Source organism: Corvus moneduloides, chromosome 4, assembly GCF_009650955.1.
Source record: "Corvus moneduloides isolate bCorMon1 chromosome 4, bCorMon1.pri, whole genome shotgun sequence".
Classification (NCBI taxonomy): Eukaryota; Metazoa; Chordata; class Aves; order Passeriformes; family Corvidae; genus Corvus; species Corvus moneduloides.
In genome coordinates this window covers 39,179,240-39,202,608 of record NC_045479.1, presented here as the reverse complement: position 1 = coordinate 39,202,608, position 23,369 = coordinate 39,179,240, and the positions used below count along the sequence as shown (strand labels likewise).

Genomic DNA, 23,369 nt, shown 5'->3' with positions numbered 1-23,369 from the left:
TATGTGTAGAGAGGAACATGCAGGGAGATTTTCAGAGCTGTAAAAAGTCTACAGCTTCCAGCACATCCACTCTCCAGACCAGGCCTGTAGCAGATTCCCAGGCTCATGGCAGGAGTAAGAGGCAGAACCACAGCAGGCTGTGGGAAGGCCATAGAAGTGGTACTTACTCCATACAGCTAGTGTTGCCTTTCATCTTTTTGCTGCCATCTCCTCCTTCAAGACACCTCCCTTAGAGAACACTTTATGTCTGATATGGGAAAACCATACCAGTATTATTGCCATCCTGCTGGGTATATAATTTACAACAAGAAGCCACATTCTATAATGAAGTTTATCCATTTTGGCTAAAAGCTATGACTAGTCAGAAAACAGGTTTTTTTTCAATCTGAAATTCTGGCATATGAAAAGACAATTCAAAAAAATATCAACTTAATTTTGTATAAGTAAAAGAACTGAATTTCAGACTTGCAGTGTTTCCCATGTAATAGAAATGTTGAGGGTTTTTTCTAATTTCAGACACTACAAAGAATTTCACATCTCTCAGTTATGCAAAATGGTTTAAATGGATAAAGATCTTTTCAGTTGAGATACAGTATTTAACTTTTTAAAAACATGTAAGTTCACTAATTAAGATTCATCTGTAATGTGAAATATACAACTATAATTGACAAAAAAATGAGAAGCCAAGTTTGAACTAATCTTTTGGACACTGAGGTAATGCCACATCTCAGTATTTTTGAATTGAAATGATAAATTCTAAATGAACAGTTTCAAAAGATTCCCATCTACAATGCACATGCAATTAATCTGAAACACTTAATTTTTTGACAAAAGACATTTTTCCCCAAAAGACTAAAGTTTGAAAGGTAAACCATTTTTTCAGAACTATTCTGACTCCTATTGCAAACAAAAAGTTACAAGGATCCTCTATGACATAACTCTGACACCATTTGAATTAAGGATATATAGATTTCCTAATCCATAAGTCATTAATTGTACACTTAGTGTGTGCAGATGTTGAGGGACATAGATTTATCTGTTGAATTGTTCAGTGCATCCATCCAATTTTTAGTTATGCCTAATCAATTGTATTACTTAAATGAATATAATTTGACATTACTTCAATAACAGAGTGATAAAGGAAGTCAACTTACCCAACTTTTTGTCTGCAGACAAATAAAGCAGTAACAGCCACCAACATCACAATCAGAAACAAGCCAGCACTCACACCTTCAATAACTCCAAACAGAGGCTCTAGAAACAAACAGTGTATTTATATATCTTGAGGAAAGGATCAGCAGAATCAGAGAATCAATAACCTTCAGGGGATCTGTTATTATCAGCTGAAGAAAATGGCTAAACAAAAGGAAGTGTAAGGCATTAAAACACTTAGCTAAAACCCGGCCTTGATTTTCTGTCCTCATTTTTCCAAAACATTAAACAAATTTATTCACTCCCAGCCACAGTAAAAGAAAGCACAGCTCCATTACATTGAAGTGGCTCTCCTGCAGTTAGAAGCTTTCTTGGTGATAGCCCCACTGAGCATTTTTCCTTTTCTCTACTTTCAGCAGCTCTGTCAAGCAGCCATCTGAATTTTCTAGTAAGGGTAGATAAGCCATGGCTCCAGCTTCATCTCAGAGCAGCCCTCAGGACAGGCACAGCAAGATTTGTTCCACTCCTTACAAATAGTTCTAGATGCCAGAGTATTCTTAGGCACAATATCTAATCACATGGCACAGACACTGATAAAAGCCTGAAACTAACCTGCCTCTGTAGTGATTGGTAAAGAGAAGAAGGTGTCTGCAAAGAGCGGTTTAGGAAGTTCCTTTGGGTCTTCACTGAAAAGCTGGGTAAAAGCTCGTATGCTGATCCTAAAAAAAACAGTAAAAAACCAGCTCATCAGATGTTCAGAACCAACAGCAGAAAAGTAAAAACTCATTTGCCCCCTATGACACAACTAAAACCTTTCCACTGACCACCAATTAATTCTTAATTACCTGAGTTAATCAGTATTCTACTTAATTAATAATACTGATCCCTGAGCCCAGCTTGTACAGGTGAAGTGCTCTGAGGTACCCTGGCAGAGGTAACAGATGGGGCTCTGGCTGCTGGCACACACAGCCTGACCATGTCTGAAGGCAGGACTAGCAGAAGCTGCAGAGGAGAGAGGACTCAGAAATATTTCTCAGTGGGGACACATTTTCCCTTTGTTTGGCTGGGCACGACTGTGCTAATGGATAAATGCTATCAGCCTCTTTGTTCTTCTGGTAATGTGGGTATTTCCCAGACTGAAATTTTGGGAAGTGTGCCCCAATGAGAGCAGACTATAATAGGGTAGCACTGTTTTGATGATGATGATGAAGAGGCTGAGACGCACAATGGGCACTCCTTGGCATGTGCCTTCTGTCCATGTGCCTTTTCAGTGAGCAGCTTGCAGATCTCTCAGGACAGTATTTGCCTGTGGGAGGGGTGTGACAGACACACTGAAGCTCACGTTTGGTCTCACAGCCAGCGTAACTGCTGAGCCTGGTCTTGGCAGTCACCCCCTTCTACACCCTACAGCTAACCTGGACCTAGATCTGGAGCCTGAGGATGGTGCCACAGGATAGAATAACCTTGAGGTTTTTCTATCTTGTTCCAAAGGAACAAGTGGGGTAGTTCTGCCAGACTGAGTGAAGCATGCTTGCCTTCTGCTGTTAAGTACTCTTCTGACTCAGCCAGTGGTCTTCAGTCTTTCCAAAGAAATGTTTAGCAGCAATAGCAGAGCTTTGCATCAAGTTGAGGTAAATAAGTAAACCTATTCACTGCACAATGTTTTGTACGTAATTAATCATATCTTTCCCATGCTAGTGAATGACTGGTTCTTACCTATGGAACAGGGGCATGGATAAAGCTTTCATAAATTTGCAGTGAAACACAAAGAACATTGTACAACCCACTTACTAATCTACAGAAGCTCAAGTGGATCAGGCACCCAAATGACACCAAGCCTAATAATGCGACAGAGCACAACTACCAATATAAGTCTAACCTATAAGCAGTTCGAGGCTTTAGAGGTCCATCGCAGAATTTCTGGTGATCTGGATCACACTTTCCTCCCAGATTTTCCATTTCTCCTCCAAGCTTAATGTCAAAGCTTTTATAGTCACTTTCAGGGTTTTCAGCACAGCTACTGGCAAAATAATTTGTCTGGTAGATGCGTATAGAGTTGTTGTGTTTGTACTCCAGGTAGGAAGGTAATGGGTGCTGCTCATCGGGCTTTGGTCCTTCACTACCTACATCAGAAAGTCAGAAGGTTTAGATGCCACAGCCATTAATGTGATGAGGTCTATAGGCTCAAGCTCTTGACAGACATATTCTTATCCAATTTTCTATTTCTTGGAAGCTATCTCATGAAGAAAAAGCTACAGTGGTTAGGGTACCTTGTTTCTAGTACCACCTTTTCTATTATTTTTTAGGTAGATTTCCTCAGTGCAACTTTTGCTGAAATAGGAATGCACAGGTCGTATTCTATGTTATGACATTTTTCCTGTGCCGTTGGTGTGAGTTTTTGTGGTCCAGATTCCTGGATCCTACTACCAGTTATTTCAAAAAACAAGTAAAAAACCCACACACTGACAACTCTACTGTATATAGAGAAGAACTACAGTAGGAAATTACAGGGATCCCCTGAATGTAAATTCACAATACTAGAAAAAAGACTCAGATAGGCAAAGCCATGATAATGAGCAGTCCCTCTCTCAAAGAGCTTTACAGTCTGCCCACAACAGTAGAAATACTATCTGATTTTTTTTCCTAAGAGCTCATGGACAGAGAGATTAAGAAACTTCCACGAGGGCAACAAAATATGTCCTGGCATGCCAGTAAATGAAGCCACTTCTAAAAATGAGGTACTAATTGTTGAGACATGTATCTGATTTGTCAGACACATGTCTCAACAATAGGTCAACTGTAGAAAGGGAGGTTTACATGCATGCCACAAGGACAATTTCTGTTCTGTTTTACAGTGCCACATGCTTCCATTTTCTTCAGTCAGCAAACATCACCTGGCAGACCTTAGGCTTCTCAGCATGGCTTAGTGAAACTCTCCAAGAGCTGCCTTTTAGTGGTCCCACCTTACATTTAAACTACCTTTTGAGATCTGTGTACAGCAAGGCAGTTTTTTCCTGTGTTCATCGCCAATGGCAACCGACATAACTTTGGAAATTGTCTGAACATAACCTAGAGTACAGAAGTGTAACCTAGATTACAGAAGCTAACTACTACCTCTGTCTGAGCACTGTAGTTGCTACAGACTCTCTGAGAATAGGATGGAGTTCTTAAATCCTCAGGCTAGAGAGGAAGTATGGATCCCAAACCTGTATGACACTCAGCCACTAGATGAGGAGAAACCCCTTGGCTGTGCAGTGCTAGGGATGTACTTCCTCATGTAAATTTTATAGGCTATAGAGAGAATAGCATTAAATCATAACACTTACCATCAGCCTCCCTCACAACCACAGTAAAGTACTTCACAGCTCCATTAGTATCACTAAACCAGCTGCAGTTAAAAGTAAAGTTGATGGAGGATTTGGTAATCAGCACGTCTTTTTTGTTCACTCGTATGTCTGGAGGTGGCTGAGGAGGACCTGAGTGATTAAATAAATAGAAAATAAATACAAAATAGAGAGAAAGCATTACTTATGTACTTGCTGTGGGCTAGATCTAGTAAGGAAAACGCAATTCGTAATAAATCTTGGTTGCCTGGACCCAAGTCTCTGATTCTATTCTCTTTGCAATCAAGAAAGTGTCTTCACCTCCTACAGCAAAACTGCCAAAAAAATGAAACAAGCCAGCAGTGAATTCACCATAATAAGAGTGACACCTCCTCAGAAGGAATTCCTGCAGAAGCCCACATGGAAATGCATTAAAGTCATGTTAAGTCTATGAAAACAGAAATTGTAGCTGCTAAAAATGACCCAGGTGTAAGCCAAGAATTTGGAGGACACCTAACACACTACAGAAGTTACGTATTTTAAGCATCTGTATTTCTGCTTTATTTTCCAGAGGAACAGCCAGGGTCAGCCAGACACAGTATTCAACTACAGACTACCATTTTCTGGACTGACTGCAGAATTTCTATAGGAAGTGTTCTTTACATGATACAAAACTATACCTTGAACAGTGACACAGCAGAAGTTAACTGGAAAGGGAAGTACACAAAGAAGAAAGTGCAGCAAAAGTGGGGATTTTAAGGATCTACATTCCTGAATCTTTTAAAAATCTGTAGTACTGAAACTATATTACACATACGGGAAACATACAAAAAACGTAAGCAGGTGGCTAAATTTCAAAAGCTTTTAGAATGCCAAAAGAACCAAAAATTCACACATATATATGCTGTTTAACTAAACCCCTTACATCTACAAAGAGCAGCTGCAATTTTTTGTGTTCCTCTGAGGTAGGGTCTCCAGTCTTTACCAGGGTCTGGGAGAGCAGCAGCGTTCAGAACAAATAAATGACAACAAACAAACATAAACATAAACTAAGTAAGAATAAACGTGAATCAGCAAACCTTCAAATAGGACCCACTCTCACTTCTTGTGACATGAATTACTAGGTCTTACATCTGGCTTTGTAGGATCCTTTGTGATAGAGGAAGAAGATTAAAAGGCAATTGAGGGGCAAAGGACAAGGTGGGTTGGCAACTGAACTCTAGCTTAGCTCAATAGCTCCCAAAGCAAACATAATTTTTATGATCTAGCATTTCACACAAACATGGCTTTTAATAAGAAGCTACAGAGGCATCCCTGAATATAAGCTTCCTGGCCATCCTCTCATTTTTGAGAAGTTTAGCTCTAGAGCAGTTCAGGCCTCTGCACTGTGCTGTGCCACTGCATGCTGAGGTAGTGCCAAACCTGGGGGAGCTCTAGGGTCAGTGATGGTAGGCTGTTGACTGCAGTGATGCCTGGCAGTGCAGAGGCACCAGCAGATGCTACTGCTATTCCCCACTCAGCAGCCTACGGGTAGAGAAACTGAAGAAGCTGTTTCAAAGCACATGCTATGGAAATCTGGATCCTCCCTCAGGTAAAAGTCCTACAGGTGATTTGGTCAGATAGCACCTAGAAGAGTCTACAGAAGCCCAAAGAGAATGTAGTACTACAATCTAATGTCCTTACTGATGGATATTTGTGCTGAGGATGGCTACCATCTATGAGGGGAAACAGCCAGACACAGAAAGTCAAGCAGCAACCATGAAGACAACTGAAGGCATGTGATGATGAGGACAGGATATTTGTTTATGTTTCTCAGGCTATATTTCATGAATGAGCCAAATAGTTGGGTCTGGCAATGTAATGAGAGGCAATATAGTCAAAATCCTGCATTGTCTGTCACAACAGGGACCAAAGGATGGGTTCAATCTACTTTGGCCACCACTCTATACATTGGCAATTGGGGAGCTCAGAACTCCTTTTACTGTCTAACCAACAGGAGCAATTGATTATTGCTGCTTGAGGCCTCTCTTCAGGGCAACTCTGAATTCTACTTACGATCGATCATTGTGATGGTGCTGTCTTCAACCACTTCACTCGTCATGTCTGCAGAATGCACCTTGATGGACACCAGGTATCGCTTGTGGGGAACAAGGGTCATGATATTAAGTAGAGATTTGTCTTTTTCTATCCTTTTAGAAAATTCCACTTCACGAGTGTCCATTTTTTTGCACTCGACGCTATACCCATCAAAGTCAGAATCGGGAGGAGTCCAGGAGCACGCGATGGCAGTAGAGGTTTGGGGCCGACAGTGAAGGCTTTGGATCTTGTCTGGTTCTAGAGAAATGTTGGGAAGTTGAAGCTCGGTAGGAAAAGGGATAGGTGTCATACACTCTCTGCTCACACTACAGCTCCTAGATTCTGCATCAACCATCAGATCAGAGCAGGAGGCTGGGAGTCAGAATTCCCAGCAAATCTTTGCTGCCTGATTATTATGCAAGGCTGTCTAACTCATTTTAGTCATCTGAAACCAGATCTAGTGACATCTACCCCATCAGCTTTGTGAAACTCCAGTAATTAACTGTGAAAACAAGGAAAAAACTCCTATTTGTTCAAGTCTTAACATGAACAGCAACACCACAAAGCAATGGATTTCTAGAAAGCTGTTACAACTTATTTGGAAGCTCCATGTGGTCACCAGTATCAGTCAATACTGATACTGTCATCTCATGACTGATCTTGTCTCCTGGGCAGCATGTGATGTGTCCATGTAACTAAAACATACCACAGAAATATGCTTCATCCATGTAATATGGAAGCACCATTTGTATCATGACATGTAACAAAGACAGGGTTTCACTTTCAGATGGCAAGCATCTACATTTAAGTGATTAAATACAGGGGAAATTTTAGTTATTATGCCGAATTAAAGAGCTATATAGCTTACTAAACATAGATGTCAATTTAGAGCTGAATCCCACCCCAAATTACATGAGGATTTGCCACGACTAAGTTATTTTTACAATTTCACGTTACTTTTTCAAATCAGCCTGTTACTGATGTTGCTAGAGACAGCTAGAGATGAAACAGATTCACAGACATGGACAGAAACACAGAGCAGTGGAATACTGATTCCAGTTTCAAATCTAGTAAAGCACAGTTTCTTTCATCCTTCCTGTGTTATCATTCAGAAACATTACGATTATTTCAATATATTACCATCAGAGAAGTTTGGATATTTAGCTTTATTTTACCTCTGAAACTGATTGATTTAGGCTCTGCAACCAAACAGCTTGACCCTGGATGTGAAGGTTGTAAATGTCTATTTTCAGTCTTTAAACAGCTGACCTTGCACACAGCAAAGGTTTAGAATCTAGCTGAATTCATCACTGTCACTCATGAATTTATTAATGGCAATTAGTGATTGCATAAAGAACTGGTAATATTTTACAGTTTTGCATCTTCTTCAGTTGAGTGTTAGGGTGCAACAGAAACTTTTACTTACTTGTTCTCACACTTGCAGATTGTGACCGACTGTATGTCTTCCAGGTGTTGCCACTGACGGTTCTGACACTGAACTCATAGAGTCTTCCAGGTCGCAGGCCATAGATGATACGTACTTTAGATTTGCTGCTGCTGTAGGGGTTGAATACTGTGAGGGGATCCTTTGGAAGCCACTGCAACTCAAAATCATCATAGTCTGTCCAGTCTGGAGGACCCAGCCAAGTGATTGATAAAGAAGTGTTTGCAACATCAGTAAATGACACAGTGTTAGGAGGGCTGGGTGCTATGCAGAAAGGGGGGGAAAATGAGAGAAGAACAAGAGATTCTTAACAAATTTTTACACAAGACAAATAAGATGAAACACGCATTATTTTGTTCATGCATCACAAAGTAGTTTGTATTATCTTGTATACACAGAAAGTTACTGCACCTGTGCTGATGATGGTGACTCTTGCAGTCATAACATATTCCTGAGGCTTTAAAAGGAAATCAGTGCATGTTTCTTTCACATTCCATTGGTTTAATGCACTTAAGGTTATCCTTCACCTTAATACCTTCAATGACTCTTACAATACATCCTCCCTCAGAAATAAGTCTGTTGCATAATTGTAAACTAATGAATTCAAACAGATGGGACTAAAAAAAACTCCCATACCTGTTCTTCCTTCAGCATTTGCTGTGTTGGTCAGGTCACCACTGTGAGTTACCACAACCAAAGTGTACTTTCTGCCAGGAACAAGTCCCTGGAAATGCCACTCTTCCAGGTCTTTCCTTTGCTCGGTTTCTTTCTGTGTCCCATTTGGGTTGTAAAGATTCAGCTCATAGAAGTCAACATCTCCTGCTGCTGGACCCCAAGTGAACCACAGACTATCTGTCATGTTTCGGTTGGATGCCTTGAGACCAGCAACTGGGGCTGGTACTGAAAAAAGGAGGAATTAATATTACTTTAACTAGAACATCCTTTGGGTGAGAAGAAGCAAAAAGGTCAAGCAGACCTTACACTTGTCCTGTAATGATAGTCATGTTATAAACTAGACAGCCACCGCAGCTGGCTAAAAAGCAGGAAGCACATCTCAGTAGCTTCCTTTCTTATTTTGAACTGCCAGTGTTACCAAGAGGTTGCAGTGTTTATAATGGGAAGCTTTGCAAGCGTTAAGCAGTGTTTTCCTAGTCAGTGTTTGGAAACACCCATTTCTGAGGTAGCTGAAGAAAAGTGCACCACTGTGCAGACATAGTCTTACAGACAGGTTACTGTATGGTGCCTCAGGGGAATAAAGAAAGGTTTCACAGAATGTCAGAGCTGCTAGAGCTGCTTAGAAAACTCTGCTTCCCACATATGGCTGAACAAACACAGAAATACAGCGAGAGCTTCCCATGGGAAACAAGTTTAATTTACTGGTAGATTGTCTACCCCATTAACCCTACTTGCTTTGCCTTTTTGCCTTTTCCACACATAGGCCAATATTGCTTTTAGGAGGGGAGACAGCCATTTTCCAGCTTAAGGAGCATACATTGGGATGTCTCTCTTCTGACATGAGCTCCCGGGAACTGTTGTAGAGTTCATTTGTCCTGTTGTAACTACATCATTCAGAATTTACCTTTTTATATATTTAATGCTTTTTACATATTAGAGTCAATTTTGATACTTCTAATAGTTGCTCTAATCTAGTATGAGCATCAGACTCAGACAAGGTCAGTGGTGTACCCCATGAGCACCACACTAGAGACAGATGGTTTTCTTAGATGTTCTTGCCTGTTCTTCCATAGACAGATGACTCGTTAGTGAGGTCTCCACTGTGCGTAACAATCACCATTCGGTACATCCTGCCTTGACGCAGGTTCTGGAATGAACACTGCTGGAGATGCTGCTCTCCTGAGATCCTGTCATGAAGGGACTTGTCTGGATTGTATAGGAAGATGTCATATGAATCAAGCTCCCCTTGTGAGGTAGTCCAGCTGAAGGACAGTCGGTCAGTGGTGTTCTCTGTGACTTTCAGATTTGTAACAGCTGCTGGAACTGAAAAGAAGGATAAATGTAAAAGTAAATATCAGAGTCTAGGCACTAAGCTGAAACTTTAATAAACTCAGGGCTGTAACACATTTCAATTAAGCCTCAAGTAGCTAAGTAGTGTCAACAGCAACCGTCAGAAACAAGGGGAAAGCATTTATGAGATGCCACTGAGTCTCTCCAATACAATATTTTTATTTCCCAGAAGGCGTGACTAGACTGAGCTCACACAAACAGTCCATTAGTTTCTACAAGAAGCTTTAAAGACTACAAGCAAGATGTGGCCTTGAGTTTAGAAGGGTATATTCACTTCAAATCCTGCAATAAGAGCCTTGAGACTGTGGATTAAAAACTTAATGACAATAAAGCATTCAGGTATTTCCACAAAAGACAGACCGAGGGAAGCATCCAACATTTTAGTTTAATATCCTTATTACGAACCATGGTCACATTATGATAATAAATCTCAGATTCACATACAAAGCATGTATCAGGAAAAATGATGCATAAACATCCTGAGTCCGTACCTTGCTAGAATCTTTTCAGAATCAAGACATACAGATGGTTCATGTATTTAATGATATATGACTGAGGGAAGTATAAATAAACCAAGATGTTCTAATTACCTGTTCGGCCAACAGTTTCTGCACGCTTACTGAAGAGCCCACCACTGACTGTCAAAACTTGTATTTTATACTTCTTGCCAGGCAGTAAATCTTCAAATTTGTGCTGTTTGGCAGTAGCTGGCTCTGATTTGTTACTCAGGAGGATTCCTTGCTCGTTCAAGAGCAGAATGTCATATCTTTCGGCTACACCAGGGGCTTTCTGCCAAGTTACTAACAAGGAATGACTGCTGTAAGCATGATGGGCTAATAATTCCTGGACAGAGGCTGGAACTGGAAGTGACAATTAAAGGCAGGACATTACCAGGTGAGATACAGACCACTCAACACACAGATGTGAATAAAGTAACTAACAGAACATAACTTTATGTATTTTCAGGTTCACTTGTGGGAAATGTCTGTGCATATGTTTATGCAAACAAATAACTCCTAGACATAAATACAAACAGATGAAGTTATGGAGCATCAGGGATGTCTGAGCTGGGAATGGAGAAGCAACAGATGTATATAGACTATCATGAAAAGATGGAGAAGGAGAGTGGAATGAACTGACTGAAACAGTTAAGAAAGGAATATGAAAAATAAAGGAGTCGTAAATTGGTGGAAAACAGGAGCCCAGAATGGAAAATGTTAGCCAGCAGCTGCTGCACAAAAATCAAGGCCACCGATAACAAATGCAGGTGCTAAAGAAAGAGGATAGATTAAAAGCAAGCTATTGCATTGCTCTGTATGTTGTGACACCCAGGATACTGGGGCATTATGTTGTCTAACAAGCCTTGACCATGCAATAGGCTCTGTTAGAACACAATACTTGACTACATGGAGTAGATGCATGTGTCAGATGGGTACAGGCATAGGAAATGAGAGGGATGGAACTGCATTCATCCTATGAAGGAAGACACTAGGCTGGACTAGAATTCCATGCACATTCACCCATGTAAAGCTACTGACATGACACATCTCATTGGTATTAACAGACCTGTGCCTACATCATGACTCATGCTCTTTGAGATAAAAGCTTTCCATGAGTCTGAATGTCCCCATGCCCTATAGTACATTCATAAACATTATTAAACAAGGGTCAGTCTCTGGGAAGACATAATGCAACTTTCTCGTTGTCTCAAGAGAAACATACTTGTTCTCCCAAAAGCTGCTAAGCTGTTGTGCAAGGTGCCACTGTTGGATTGCACCACCACACGGTACTGCTCCCCAGCTTCCAACTTGTGAAACATGTGCTCAGAGACGTGTTTGGAGACACTCTGGGAATCAAGCTGATGGTTTTGCTGAAATATAGTCACTGTGTAGGAATCAACATCTCCACCTCCAGGGGTCCAGCTCACTTTCAGGCTGTTTGTCATGCCATTAGGTGACACATGAATATTTCTGACCTTGCTTGGAACTGGAAAAAAACAGGGGAAAAAAAGGCACCTGCTCACAAATTTCCTGTTTGACTCAAGCTTCCTAATTTCTACCTACTTTACGGCCACAGAAAAAATGATTCAAAAGAGAAAGATCATTTACAGGTACAAGTAATTTCATTCATGGGTAAACACAAGTAAAATTGTAAATATTTGTGTGGGATTATGCCATTTTAGAAAAGCAATTCTATGTGTAACCTCCCTCTTCTCCACATGATGCTTTAAAAACACCTCAAAAAATCAAAGCTCTTTAGGTACCCTCAGCTAGTTAGCCATTTTGACATTATTATCTCGATTGCTCTCTTGAGGTAAGTAAACAGAGGTGTAAAATGGGTAAGTGATTTAGCTAGAGACACTAAGCAAACAACTGGCATGCCTGGGGATAACAGAAACTGAAACACTGACATCTCAATACGATTCTCATGCAACAAATCAGATTCTCTGCCAACAATCAAATATTGGTAAATGTGACATTTGTTTACTAAGCACAGGTCAAGCTGGCTGTAGTACTACTGTGATTTTCAATGAGATCTGCTGTCTCTGAGCCAGCATTACAGGAGCTTAAATAAAACCATGGCTCACCCTTGATTTTCAGTGCTTCATTCTAGAGAAGCCTCAACACATTTTAAATACCACATTATTTCTTACTTGTCAGGCCTTCTATGAAAGTAGCACGTTGTGCATCTCCACTGATGGTCAAGACAAGAATTTTGTATAGACGTCCTGGAGTCAGAGCTGTGAACCAATACTCCTCAATGGTGTTCACAAGGAAAATGGGTGGGAAGATCTTCATATCATTGAAGAGGAGTTGAATCTCATATTTATCAACATCCCCCTCAGCCTTTGACCAAGTTACCTGCAGATCTTCTGTGCTCCTGTTATTAAGAGTCAGTTCCTTCACTGACTCTGGCACTGAAGAGGTGAGAAGAAAGATAGGAAACTTCTCAGTACTTACTAACAGATCACAGCAAAAAGCTAACAGCCATGCTTCTGTGCTACAGTTTTTCATTCAGTTCCCTAGGAAAAGCAGCAGATTGCAGATGGTCTGCACCCCATCTAACATTGGAAGGCCCCGTTTCAGGACAGAAGTCCACAATCTATCAGCATAAAAATAATAAATAAATAATACTAGAGCCTGCAGGGAGCTGACCTAGCCAACAAAAACTGAGTAAGGTCTGTATGTGCAACAAATACAGTGCAAAGAGGCCTGAGCTAGTGCCAAGGCAAGGCAGCCCACCTGTGTGATGCAGCACCACAATGCACTTTCCAGCTTGTACCAGACACAGGTGAGTTGCTTTTGCCCAGTGCTACATCTGTGTAAAAAACTGAGTTTCTCAGCATGGCTCCTTAACTCACATACAGTGCCAGGTGAAGACAGGCAGATTGCATGCAGATCCCTGCTGGCTCCCAACTAGCCACCTTACCACTCCTGCCCCATGCTCTCCAATTCCAGTTCTTGGAGTGGTTTGAATAGAGTGAGGTCTAGTCTATCTTCTTCCTTAGATATTTCCATGACCAGAAAAAACTCTTTTGTACATTCTGGCACATAAATACTAAACTCATGTGGAAAACAGTACAACTGTTTTTTGGCTTTCAGTGTTTCAAGATTTGCTTTCCAATTTAACAGCACAGGTCTCTTCTTTCACTTTTTGTTTGTAACTTAAACACTGCTTTCTGTATTTGGAACAATACACAGTCAAAGAGTTATAGTCAACATTCTATGTTAAAATCATATGGGATTTTTGTTCCTGGGTATGGTAAATAAAAAAAAATAACCCTGGAGTGTCTCGGAATGTTTCCAGGGTGCTTACTTACTTGTTCTGCCATAGACCCTTTCACTAGTTTCATATTTCCCACTCCTTGTGCTGACTGTGACACTGTACTGCCTCCCTGGGACCAGATTAGTGAACACACATTCATTTTCATCCTTTGGGACACTTTTTGTTTGGATGAAATCATTGTTGTTCCTGATGATCACTTCATAATTATCAAAATATCCAGATGCATGTAACCAGGATACCTTCAAGTAGTCACTTCTGGCTGAATTGCTGACAGTAAGGCCCTGAACACTTGAAGGGACTGAAAGAAAAAAACACATAAAGATTCAGAAGGCTCCTGCAGTAACAGGAGCTGTGATAGAGAACTATATTTGTGGTAGTTACCAGAGTTTTGTGAGGAAATTGCAAAAAGACAACAATATGGATTTAAGCAATTAAATAGTAACTGCAGTTTCCAGGCTGCTTTACATCTTACGACAGTACAATGGTTTGCCTTTCCAATTTTTGGTCTTACGGAACTTGCTCCATTTTTGTTAGAGTTGTGAGTTCCACAGCAAACACTGATCCAGAATTTGGTTCTTGTCCTTTCATGGCTGTTCCTTGGATTTTCACTTAGATCATGAGAAGACTAAAATTGCACTAACTTGATACTCTTTGTTATTTTAACAATATTACAATCTTTCTTTTAGTTTACTGGTTCACGAAGTGTAAAGTCTCAGTTTTTACAATTTTTGAGAAAGTTTTAAAAGGTTCTCCATCATTATTTCCATCCTTTTCTGAGATTTCTCTATTCCTGTTATAATATCCTTGAAAATTGCATGACCAAAACCACAGACGTGTCTATGTCTTACCAAAACCAACTGACATGGGTGTTACTCATTATTGTGACACCCCACTAACATTTTACTAATTATCCTATCCTATTCTGTTCTTTCAGTGCCTGAGTAACTTTCTGAGGAGATGATCTGCAGGATATACATGAAGGGCCAGGGAGAGGCATTAAGGGCAGGACAACACATTTGAGCCAAAACGGATACGTTATTTCTGCTCACTCATAAGGACTGACATGACTTTTATTCATGCTAAAGTATTTTTGCATGACATAAAGCAGCAACAGGGGCATAAGAATAAAACTAAGTCTATAAAGCTCTACTTTTATAGTTTGACCCTCCAACCCCTACTCATCCATCCCAGTTTGGTCAGATATTGATAAATCATTGGTAATGGCTATAAAAAACAGTTACAGTGACTGTACCTGCTCAGAGCCTCTCTTTACCTGTTCGTTCCTGGCCGAGGGAATAGTTTTCATACTTTCCACTCTTTGTGGTTATCATCACATTGTAAAGCGTCCCAGGAGAAAGGCTGCTGAAGGAGCATTCACTGAATGATTTGGAAATGGTGAGAGCCTGAACAATCTTGTCATCATGAGAGAGTGTTACCAAGTAACTGTCTACATCTCCAGAAGCTGGCAGCCAAGAAACACTGAGGTAGTCACTGCGACCGGAGTTATTTACTGTTACTCCAGTCACGCTGGAAGGAACTGTGAAACAAAGAGGGGAAAACAAAAAAAAGCTTTAACTAGGCAATTCTTACCGCTGTGAGAATCCCTGAAATGCCATCCCCTGCAAAATAAGTGGTCTGGGACCCTGAGAAGTTCTGCACTGACTCCCTCTCAGCAACATTCATCTGCTTTCTTAAATAGAGTGAAGGAAATTGTCTTTGGTGGCCCGATCCCAGCACTTCTAAAATCCCAGAAGTTGAGTTATCCTCTCAAACTGCCATTCCTCAGTAACAGCAATAAGTGGTGAGGCTGGTGAGATGCTGAGGCCCGTAGCCGAATGTTTCATTTCCAGTGGGTTCTCTGACGCCTAGTGGACAAAACATGAATGCCACTTGTTTTTCAAGCCAGCAAGGCGAGCTCAAAGGCTCCGCATTGCCAGAACTATCACCACTCAGGTACAAACCTCTCAGTTATAACAGGGACAGAGCTTAGATATAATGAACTTTCACATTTTCACTGGACTCTGCTGCACTGAACTGACTTACCTCAGCAGAGGGGCTGGCCAACAGCTGTCAGCGTCAAACCCCCCCCCAGATTTTACAAAATAAACTTACCTACTTTAAGCCTTTTAGTATTATTCTTCAATTCTTTTTCAGGTTTGTTTTTGTCTTTTCACCTGAAAATAGTTGTTTTCGAGGAGAACATTGCAGAAAACTGCAGAATGCCCGGCCTTTGCCAAATTCACATAAAGGGTGAAATTGCAGTGTTGCCAAATTTTTCCTCTAAATATCCAAAGAACTGGGTATTACATTTAACGACTCTTTAAACTTAAAGAATTTGATGCAACAGTAAATCTTGTTCTATGAAACACAGAAGGACCTCATAATAAGTAATTAGCCCTGGTGGACATTCTTTGATGTTGGATTAAAGAAAAAGAATGGGCTGTGACAAACTGAAACACATATACATCCCACCACCTTTAGGCTGGTTCTTGGCACACGTAAGTAAGGAGCAATCATCCTACACCACCACATGGAACAATGGAACAAGAAAGTCCCTTCCAAGGAGTGATTCGCCCAGCACAGTTGTTCATTACTCTCAGGGCATACTTTTGTCTTTGCTACAGAGTGATCCTGCTGTACAGAGCCCCACTGTAGTTAGAGCAGTTAGCTCTCTAAAGCTATATTTACACAAATCTGGACAGACAGTGTGCACATATGGACCTATATGGATGAAACTCCTGTTTTTCTGAATACTCAGTGCAGTGGCTTAATCACAAGACCATTCTCTTAGGTAAATTTAGCTTTGGAGAACTAACAAAAAGCATGCTGGAGTGTTTTCTTTTTTACCTGTCCTTTCCTCTGCAATTGTTTGCCTTGAAGATATCCCTCCACTGACAGTGGTGACAACAACTGAATAAAGACCTCCAGGTTTCAGAGGATAGAAGTGGTATCTGTTGGTTTCACTGGGAACAGTTTCATTTTTAATGACAACATTCTCGTGAATCAGTAGCACTTGGTATGAGTCTACATCTCCCAGTGCTCTTGTCCAGTTGGTGAACAAGCTGTTGGTTGATCCCTGACTTGCCACAGTCAGACCCGTCACTTGGGCTGGCACTAAAAAGAAAATTGTCATAATGTTACTGAGGAGAAACAAAATTTAAAAGAATCCCCCAAAGAACAGAAGTTTAGTCACACTGAGGAAGTGCATCAAAAGAACATTCCAATTTGCAGCCAGACTCAACAGGACTAAAAATACTTCAACTGTGGACTGCTTCCTGTCTGTTGGGATGTGGTCTATGGGAAACTAACTAAGACACAGAAAGGTCTTTCAGCCTTTAGCACAGCTTTTCTCAGTCAGATGAAAATGATTCAAGATCAGGGAACTGGAAGAGATGGCATTTTATAAATACCATTAAATAAAAGCCATCAGTTTAGGAAATCACTAAGGGTTTTTTGGTGACTACTTCAAATATAGTCTGTGTCTTTCATTTTCCCTTTTCTCTCCCATTCCCAATCTTTCATTTCTAATAAATGGCAAACTTGTTTGAAGAATACCTCAGGCACAGTCATCTATACTGTGTCAGACCCTTTAATTTTGGGGATAACTGAGATGGATGGTTATGGTTTAACTTACGTCAGAAGATCTGCAGGATACCAACTTTTATAGCATCAAAAGATGAATTGTTAAACAAACATAACATTTATCGAAGCATAAGCTCATGAACTTAGCCAGACCAAAAAGGATAAAGAAATAACAAAGGAATGGAATACGTAGCACAAATTTTACCCCAGATCCTCTTTCTTTATTTAATTTGACAATATTTGGTTATAGCAAGGAAATACAATTACTTCTAGGGATTTTTGTCTACATGACCAAGCACAAATGAAATAAAGACTCTAACTAATCACTAATGTGATTGCACTCTTCTGCTCTTGTTTTACATCAACCTTTTTGCACACATAGTACTGGTTTAGTAATCATTGACAAAAGCTAGAAAATTAGGCACATGGCTGAAGAAAATGTAAATCAAAAATCCTTCCTGTTTCATAATGCTCTCATAACATAGTTAGCTCCAACAAGACACTGAAGTGCCACATTTCTGTGCTAAATGCTCTTTTAGTGATACTGCAGGTTTCACTGGAAGCTGACCAATCTGGGATGCAAGTAAGACCTATTTCTGTCATATTTACAGCAATATTCTTCAAGCCTAGTAAGCTGTTCTGCTGCAATGAAGATTCAGAGGTTTAGAATGCTCATTAAAACCTATGTTCAAGTTAATTGATGTTTATTCTTTACAACGCACTTTGCATGTAATGTTGACACACTATCAGTGCCTGATGTGTTTTCAAGCATTGACTCATAGCAGTGAAGTGGGACCTTTATGCCCAAATAGGTCCCCTAAAGGGGCATAAGTCAGATGGAAGTGAAATTCCGGCTATCTAATAACATAGCAGGGAAATGAAAATGTAAGCTAAACTTCTCAGGCCTTGGAAGGAGTTAAAAAATTTAAGTAAGGACCACCATCAACCCTAGGCATGCTTAGATTCAGACGCAAGCAGCTTGTTTCTCCCTGTGCTGTGCAAGGCCAGAGCTACATTTTAAAACTTTGCCTGCACTGGAGAATGCTTAAGCCAATGCTTAAGCAGAGTAAAGTAACCCATATGGTTTAAAACTTGCACATGTGCACAAAATTATCACCCTGCAGGGGGTGAGAATGGGACCTTCCTTGTGACGCAGTCATCATCCTCAGTAACAAATACATATTCTGGAATCAGAAGAGCGAAAAGATTCAAAATACATCTTCAAGGTAACATATGTTTTATGTCTGTCAGCCTTGGAATGTTCCCCCTAAAGTAACATTTTCCAGTGTGGTGATGTTTCTCTTTTTCTCGGATGATGAATGCTTTGTATCAAGGAAGTGACTCTCCTGAAAATACACAGTGAAAATTGTTCTTCTTGTATGGAATCTTGTGCTAATGTAGATTGATTAGAAGTGACATAATACTTCAGAAAGCTGTTTTGCCAGGAATTACACATCTATTTCCCAAAAATCTTAAATAAATACAGCAAGATAACTGACAGTCAGAAATGAGAGACTCAGAAATGTAACTTTTTTTACTGAAGAAACAAACATAAGATCAAGACTTTTGAGATTTAGACATTGAGTTAACTCAGTTCACTACAAAGCAAAAAAAATTGTTAGTGGTTAAGAGAAGTAAAGATTAAAACAGTTGACAAGATGATACCTGTTCTTCCTTCCACTGAAGTCCAGTTGCTTAAAGTCCCACTAATGGTAGTGATGGTAGCTGTATATTTCCTTCCAGGTACCAAGTCAGTGAAAGTGAACTCCTTAGCTTCTTTTGCAAGTCCTTTTTTTACAATAGTAAGATCATTGTCTCCCAGGGAAACCACATAGCTGTCCCATTCTGCAACAGGGGTCATCCACATGACGCTAAGTGAAGATTCATTAGCATGCTTCACACGGAGCTGGAGAACAGGCTCTGGAGCTGGAAAAGCACACAAATATCACAACGAGAACAGGACTGTGTAGTGAGCACGCATGCCCTATCTCAAGCTGCTGTAAGAAATTTGTTCTGTAAGACAGAAATGTGACAGTAATAGAGTATCTGCAATCAAGAGGAGATTCTCTACCTTTCTCTAGGAAGTGATTCTTATAAATCTGGTATTTGTGCCCCTCTTCCAGTGAAGGACTGTCAGCAGCAGACTTCAGCAATGCACTACGGCTGTAATGCTTAGGTTTAAACTTACATCAGGATATATATTTTAGTGCAAATGGAAATGCAGGGAAGTCAGCAAACTTCCTTTTTGAACTCTGGGTGCTGAACAAGGATGTAAGACATTTGTACCAGAAGTCAGACCTACACCTATTTAGTTCTAACAAACTAGGTTGCAAATTATAGGGTCAGAGTGACATTGATTTTGCACTGGTTTACACCTCAGTCAAGTTGGGAGACACTTGAAACTTACAGTGGCATAAAAGAAATAATTCGATCAGTGAATTTCTGTGTGTTCGTGTGTGTGTGTGCCTGCATACACTGCAGGCATCTCATCTATCACCTAACGTAGTCCTGATCTGATTTTGTCCCTGTCACATTGAAATACAACTCAGTTTCCAAAACTGTGGGTTAATCTAAGAGAAAACTGTGTCACAACAGGGCTTAATACCTATGCTTCATAACAGACACATTATGCACCTCACTGTGGGTCAAACACAGTCATAATACAGCCACTGCCGGATATTATTTAATGGACCTTGTTCTAAACATAGGATCACTTAGATTGGAAAAGATCTCTAAAATCATTGGGTCCAACTATTAATCACTTAGTGGAGTCAATTAAAAGTAACATCATAAACTTAAATTACTTGCAACATATGTCAAAATAAGGAAGATGAGAATGTATCTTGCTCTGATCAAGTTTGCTAGAAGTCAGAGAAAGCTTCAGTTTTGTAGCTTCTGCTGGTCTTGCTGTTGTGCAAAATAAAACAAAATTAAGTCCTCAGGGAATGATAGGTAAGGGTATAGTAGAAAAGGTAGGCCCCAGGAAGGGTGAGGATAAAGTAGGATGGCCCTCTCCTACCTCACATTCTTCACTGAGATAAGGGTTAGACTTGAGCCTTGCCTGTTATTCCTACTCCAAGTCTTCCTTTCCTCTGAATTGTACTTATTCTGTATTCACTGAGCAGAAATTCTAACAACTATATAGGAATTATTTTATAAATTTGAAGCAAATCAGATGTTGCTTTGATTAACACACTGCAAAAGAATTCCACTCACATCCATGCAGTATATATGGATTTCATTTGGAAACACAGACTTGAACAGACGAACCCATTTTCTTTATGGAATGCAAGAACAAGAACTGGGATGTTACAGAACAGCCATACTAACATACACTTTAGCCAGCTTTGGTTAACACAGTTAATATTCTTTACACAGACCGGCAAGGAAACACACTGATGAACAATACAGGAAGGCCTACATTGCTTTCTTTAAGACCTTTATAGGGTGCCCTACAATCAGCTACAAAATACAGCAGTGAAATGAACACGTAATGTAACACCTCAGACATGACAGAATCATGATACAGTTCCCCAAACTTTCACTAACAAAACATTTACTACAAAAGTAATCCCGAAAATTTTCACAGAACTGCTAAAAATATTTCTGTGGTTTACAAGGGAGCTTCTTTTTATCGTATTAATAGCGAAATCAATTTGTGGATTCCCAAGTACTCTTTCATTGTTCACAGAGCCCAGCTGAACACTCTGCACTCTTACAGTGCTTGGATGAGCATGCTGACCTGTTCTCCCCATGCAACTTGTCTTGCTCTGCAAATTGCCACTCTCCACAATGACTTCCACGCCATACTCCCTCCCTGGGATGAGGCCCACATCATGGATGAGGTACTCGGTGGTGTCCTTCTCGAGGGTGGTGTTGAGCACCAGGGCTGAGCGGTTCCACAGGAGCAGGTGGTACCTCTCCCAGTCTCCTGCGGGGGGCACCCAGGTCACTCGCAGAGACCGTGGCCAGCCGCTAGCACCTGCCTGCAGCTCCGAAACTTTCTGTGGAACTGGAGAAACAGAGAGCGAAAAAGCAATTCTGATGAGACATAACTGTACTGGCAAAACCTGTCTCACAGCATAACTATTGTACAAGTGCTTGGACCAGCTAGAGCAATGTGAGTTACCTTGTTGCAAAGGTTGGCTTTCATTTTAAAGACAAGTTTTACTCTTCCCCACACAAACCACTCACTTTTCCCCTGCTGGTTTCTGACATCAGAAATGGGGAACCCCTCTTAGGGCTGGCAAAATCTCCTGTACGCTTCTTGGATGCATTTTGCAGTCTTCAGTCAGGTTCCCTGCTGTTTCCTGCACTCAAGTTCACTTAGAAACTGCCAATCCATTTTTCACTGCTAAGGCTGTAAACTTCAATCTCTATCAGCCAAATACTGCTATCAGCAGCAGAAAAGCAAAGTCTAATGACTTCTCCCACAAAGACTGCTTCTTCCACCTTGTATGCCCTAATTCCTCCCAGCTGTATAAGGCACTGAGGTTAAGACAGAGGTCCATTAAAGCATCCACTCCATCCTGTCCTGTACTCCAAGGGTCCTGAATTTACATGCTTAACCTTCTCACCCTACACTCCTGCAGGTCACATTGGACCACTGAAGCTTTTCTGATTTTCATGGAATAATTAAATATTAGCCAGACCAAGCAGAGACTAGAAGACAAATGCAAACCCTTAGGACAGGATACCTGTAGCTTAGTTTTAAGATACTCAGAGATGAGCATTGGAGCCCTGAGACCACTTGCAAGTATTAACTGTAAACTACAAAGGTAGAATCATGTTCTCATGTTTTATCTAGCTTAGTTAATATTTAATTGTTCAGTATCTAGCACAGAATTAAAACCTCTCTACCAGCATCACAAAATACTCACCAGTTTCACTTCCCATGGGCATAGCAGGATATCAAACCTACAACTCCCATATGCCAGTGAATATGGGAAATGTGTTTCAATTTCTGAGTGAGTGGATATAAGCACACAGTGTATTGTTAGGAAGCATAACTGAACTTACATCATAACAGATAAAGTTCAGCCTTGTCAGGCTGGCTGGACATCATTACACCTGTATGGCATAAAGTTTCAGTCTCTGAGATGTCCATATTTCTTACCACAACATTCCTTGGCAGGTTCTGCTGCTGTAAGCACCCTCTCAATACACAGCAATGTGTATTATGTCCTTGAACACCTGTCTCTCTCTGTGAGTTACAGAGGGACCCTAAAGGCCTAATCCCTTCAGCATCTGCGGACCTGACAGTCTGGATTTACAAACGTATCTACGCCACAGAGCTTCTGCTGAAGTGACCATTTTCAAAGCTCTTGATGTCTATGGTAAAGGAAGGAATTGCATATGATCAGCATCCTTGGAAATAAGACTTCTAATCCCTAACTTTGAAAGCACTGGATCTATGTTACAAAGCTGGGGATCAGTGGTATTGAGTGAGGGCCTGAAGTTTTCCCTTTAGACTGAAATGGTAATTTTAAAGGACTTCAGTGATAGGCTAAACAAACAAAAAGAGACATGCATATAAACTGGTCCAGCTTTGTACTTACTGGACATGAAAGACTTTTACAGGGCTCTTCCAGCCTGCACTGAGAATGGGGTATCAGCTGGGTGTGTCAAGGATATGCCTTTCACATGAGATGTTTAGTTGTGGACAATAAATATTTTCTAAAATAAATACTCTGCTCTCTTACACCCACATTTTCTACCTTTTGGCTTTGAGTCTACTAAAAATTTATGTATGCATTCTTCACCAAGTTAGACATCTTTTACCATCTAACTTCTGGTCGGGCTAGGCTGCTATGGAGAAGATGACACACCTCTAGGGCCAGTAATGCTATGGGAGAATTATGCAGGATTTTTCAGGTTCAGAACTCATACAAGAGTTACTTGAAAGAAAATTATTACATCTGAGAAAAGACAAAGAACTCCTAACTCAGCTCCATCAAGGCTGCCACACGCCTTTGTTAATC

At 40.5% G+C, this 23,369-nt stretch overlaps 1 protein-coding gene across 5 annotated transcripts in view; it reads right to left on the bottom strand.

Annotated features, from left to right (window-relative positions):
• The window catches only part of PTPRB (protein tyrosine phosphatase receptor type B), a 63,560-nt gene that overhangs the window by 14,492 nt on the left and 25,699 nt on the right, over positions 1–23,369 (bottom strand). For all 5 annotated transcript variants that reach the window (XR_004239539.1, XM_032105315.1, XM_032105313.1 and 2 more), the window contains 16 exons: positions 21,131–21,400; positions 19,054–19,314; positions 16,654–16,920; positions 15,080–15,343; positions 13,841–14,104; positions 12,674–12,937; positions 11,743–12,006; positions 10,611–10,880; positions 9,730–9,993; positions 8,632–8,895; positions 7,978–8,259; positions 6,531–6,809; positions 4,479–4,628; positions 3,032–3,275; positions 1,765–1,871; positions 1,155–1,254 (listed from right to left, as the gene is read on the bottom strand). Coding sequence is in view for 4 of the 5 variants with exons in the window: in XM_032105315.1 (XP_031961206.1) it covers positions 1,155–1,254; positions 1,765–1,871; positions 3,032–3,275; positions 4,479–4,628; positions 6,531–6,809; positions 7,978–8,259; positions 8,632–8,895; positions 9,730–9,993; positions 10,611–10,880; positions 11,743–12,006; positions 12,674–12,937; positions 13,841–14,104; positions 15,080–15,343; positions 16,654–16,920; positions 19,054–19,314; positions 21,131–21,400 (3,814 nt within the window). In the remaining variant the exon portion in view is untranslated. The remainder of the gene's footprint in view (positions 1–1,154; positions 1,255–1,764; positions 1,872–3,031; positions 3,276–4,478; positions 4,629–6,530; positions 6,810–7,977; positions 8,260–8,631; positions 8,896–9,729; positions 9,994–10,610; positions 10,881–11,742; positions 12,007–12,673; positions 12,938–13,840; positions 14,105–15,079; positions 15,344–16,653; positions 16,921–19,053; positions 19,315–21,130; positions 21,401–23,369) is intronic.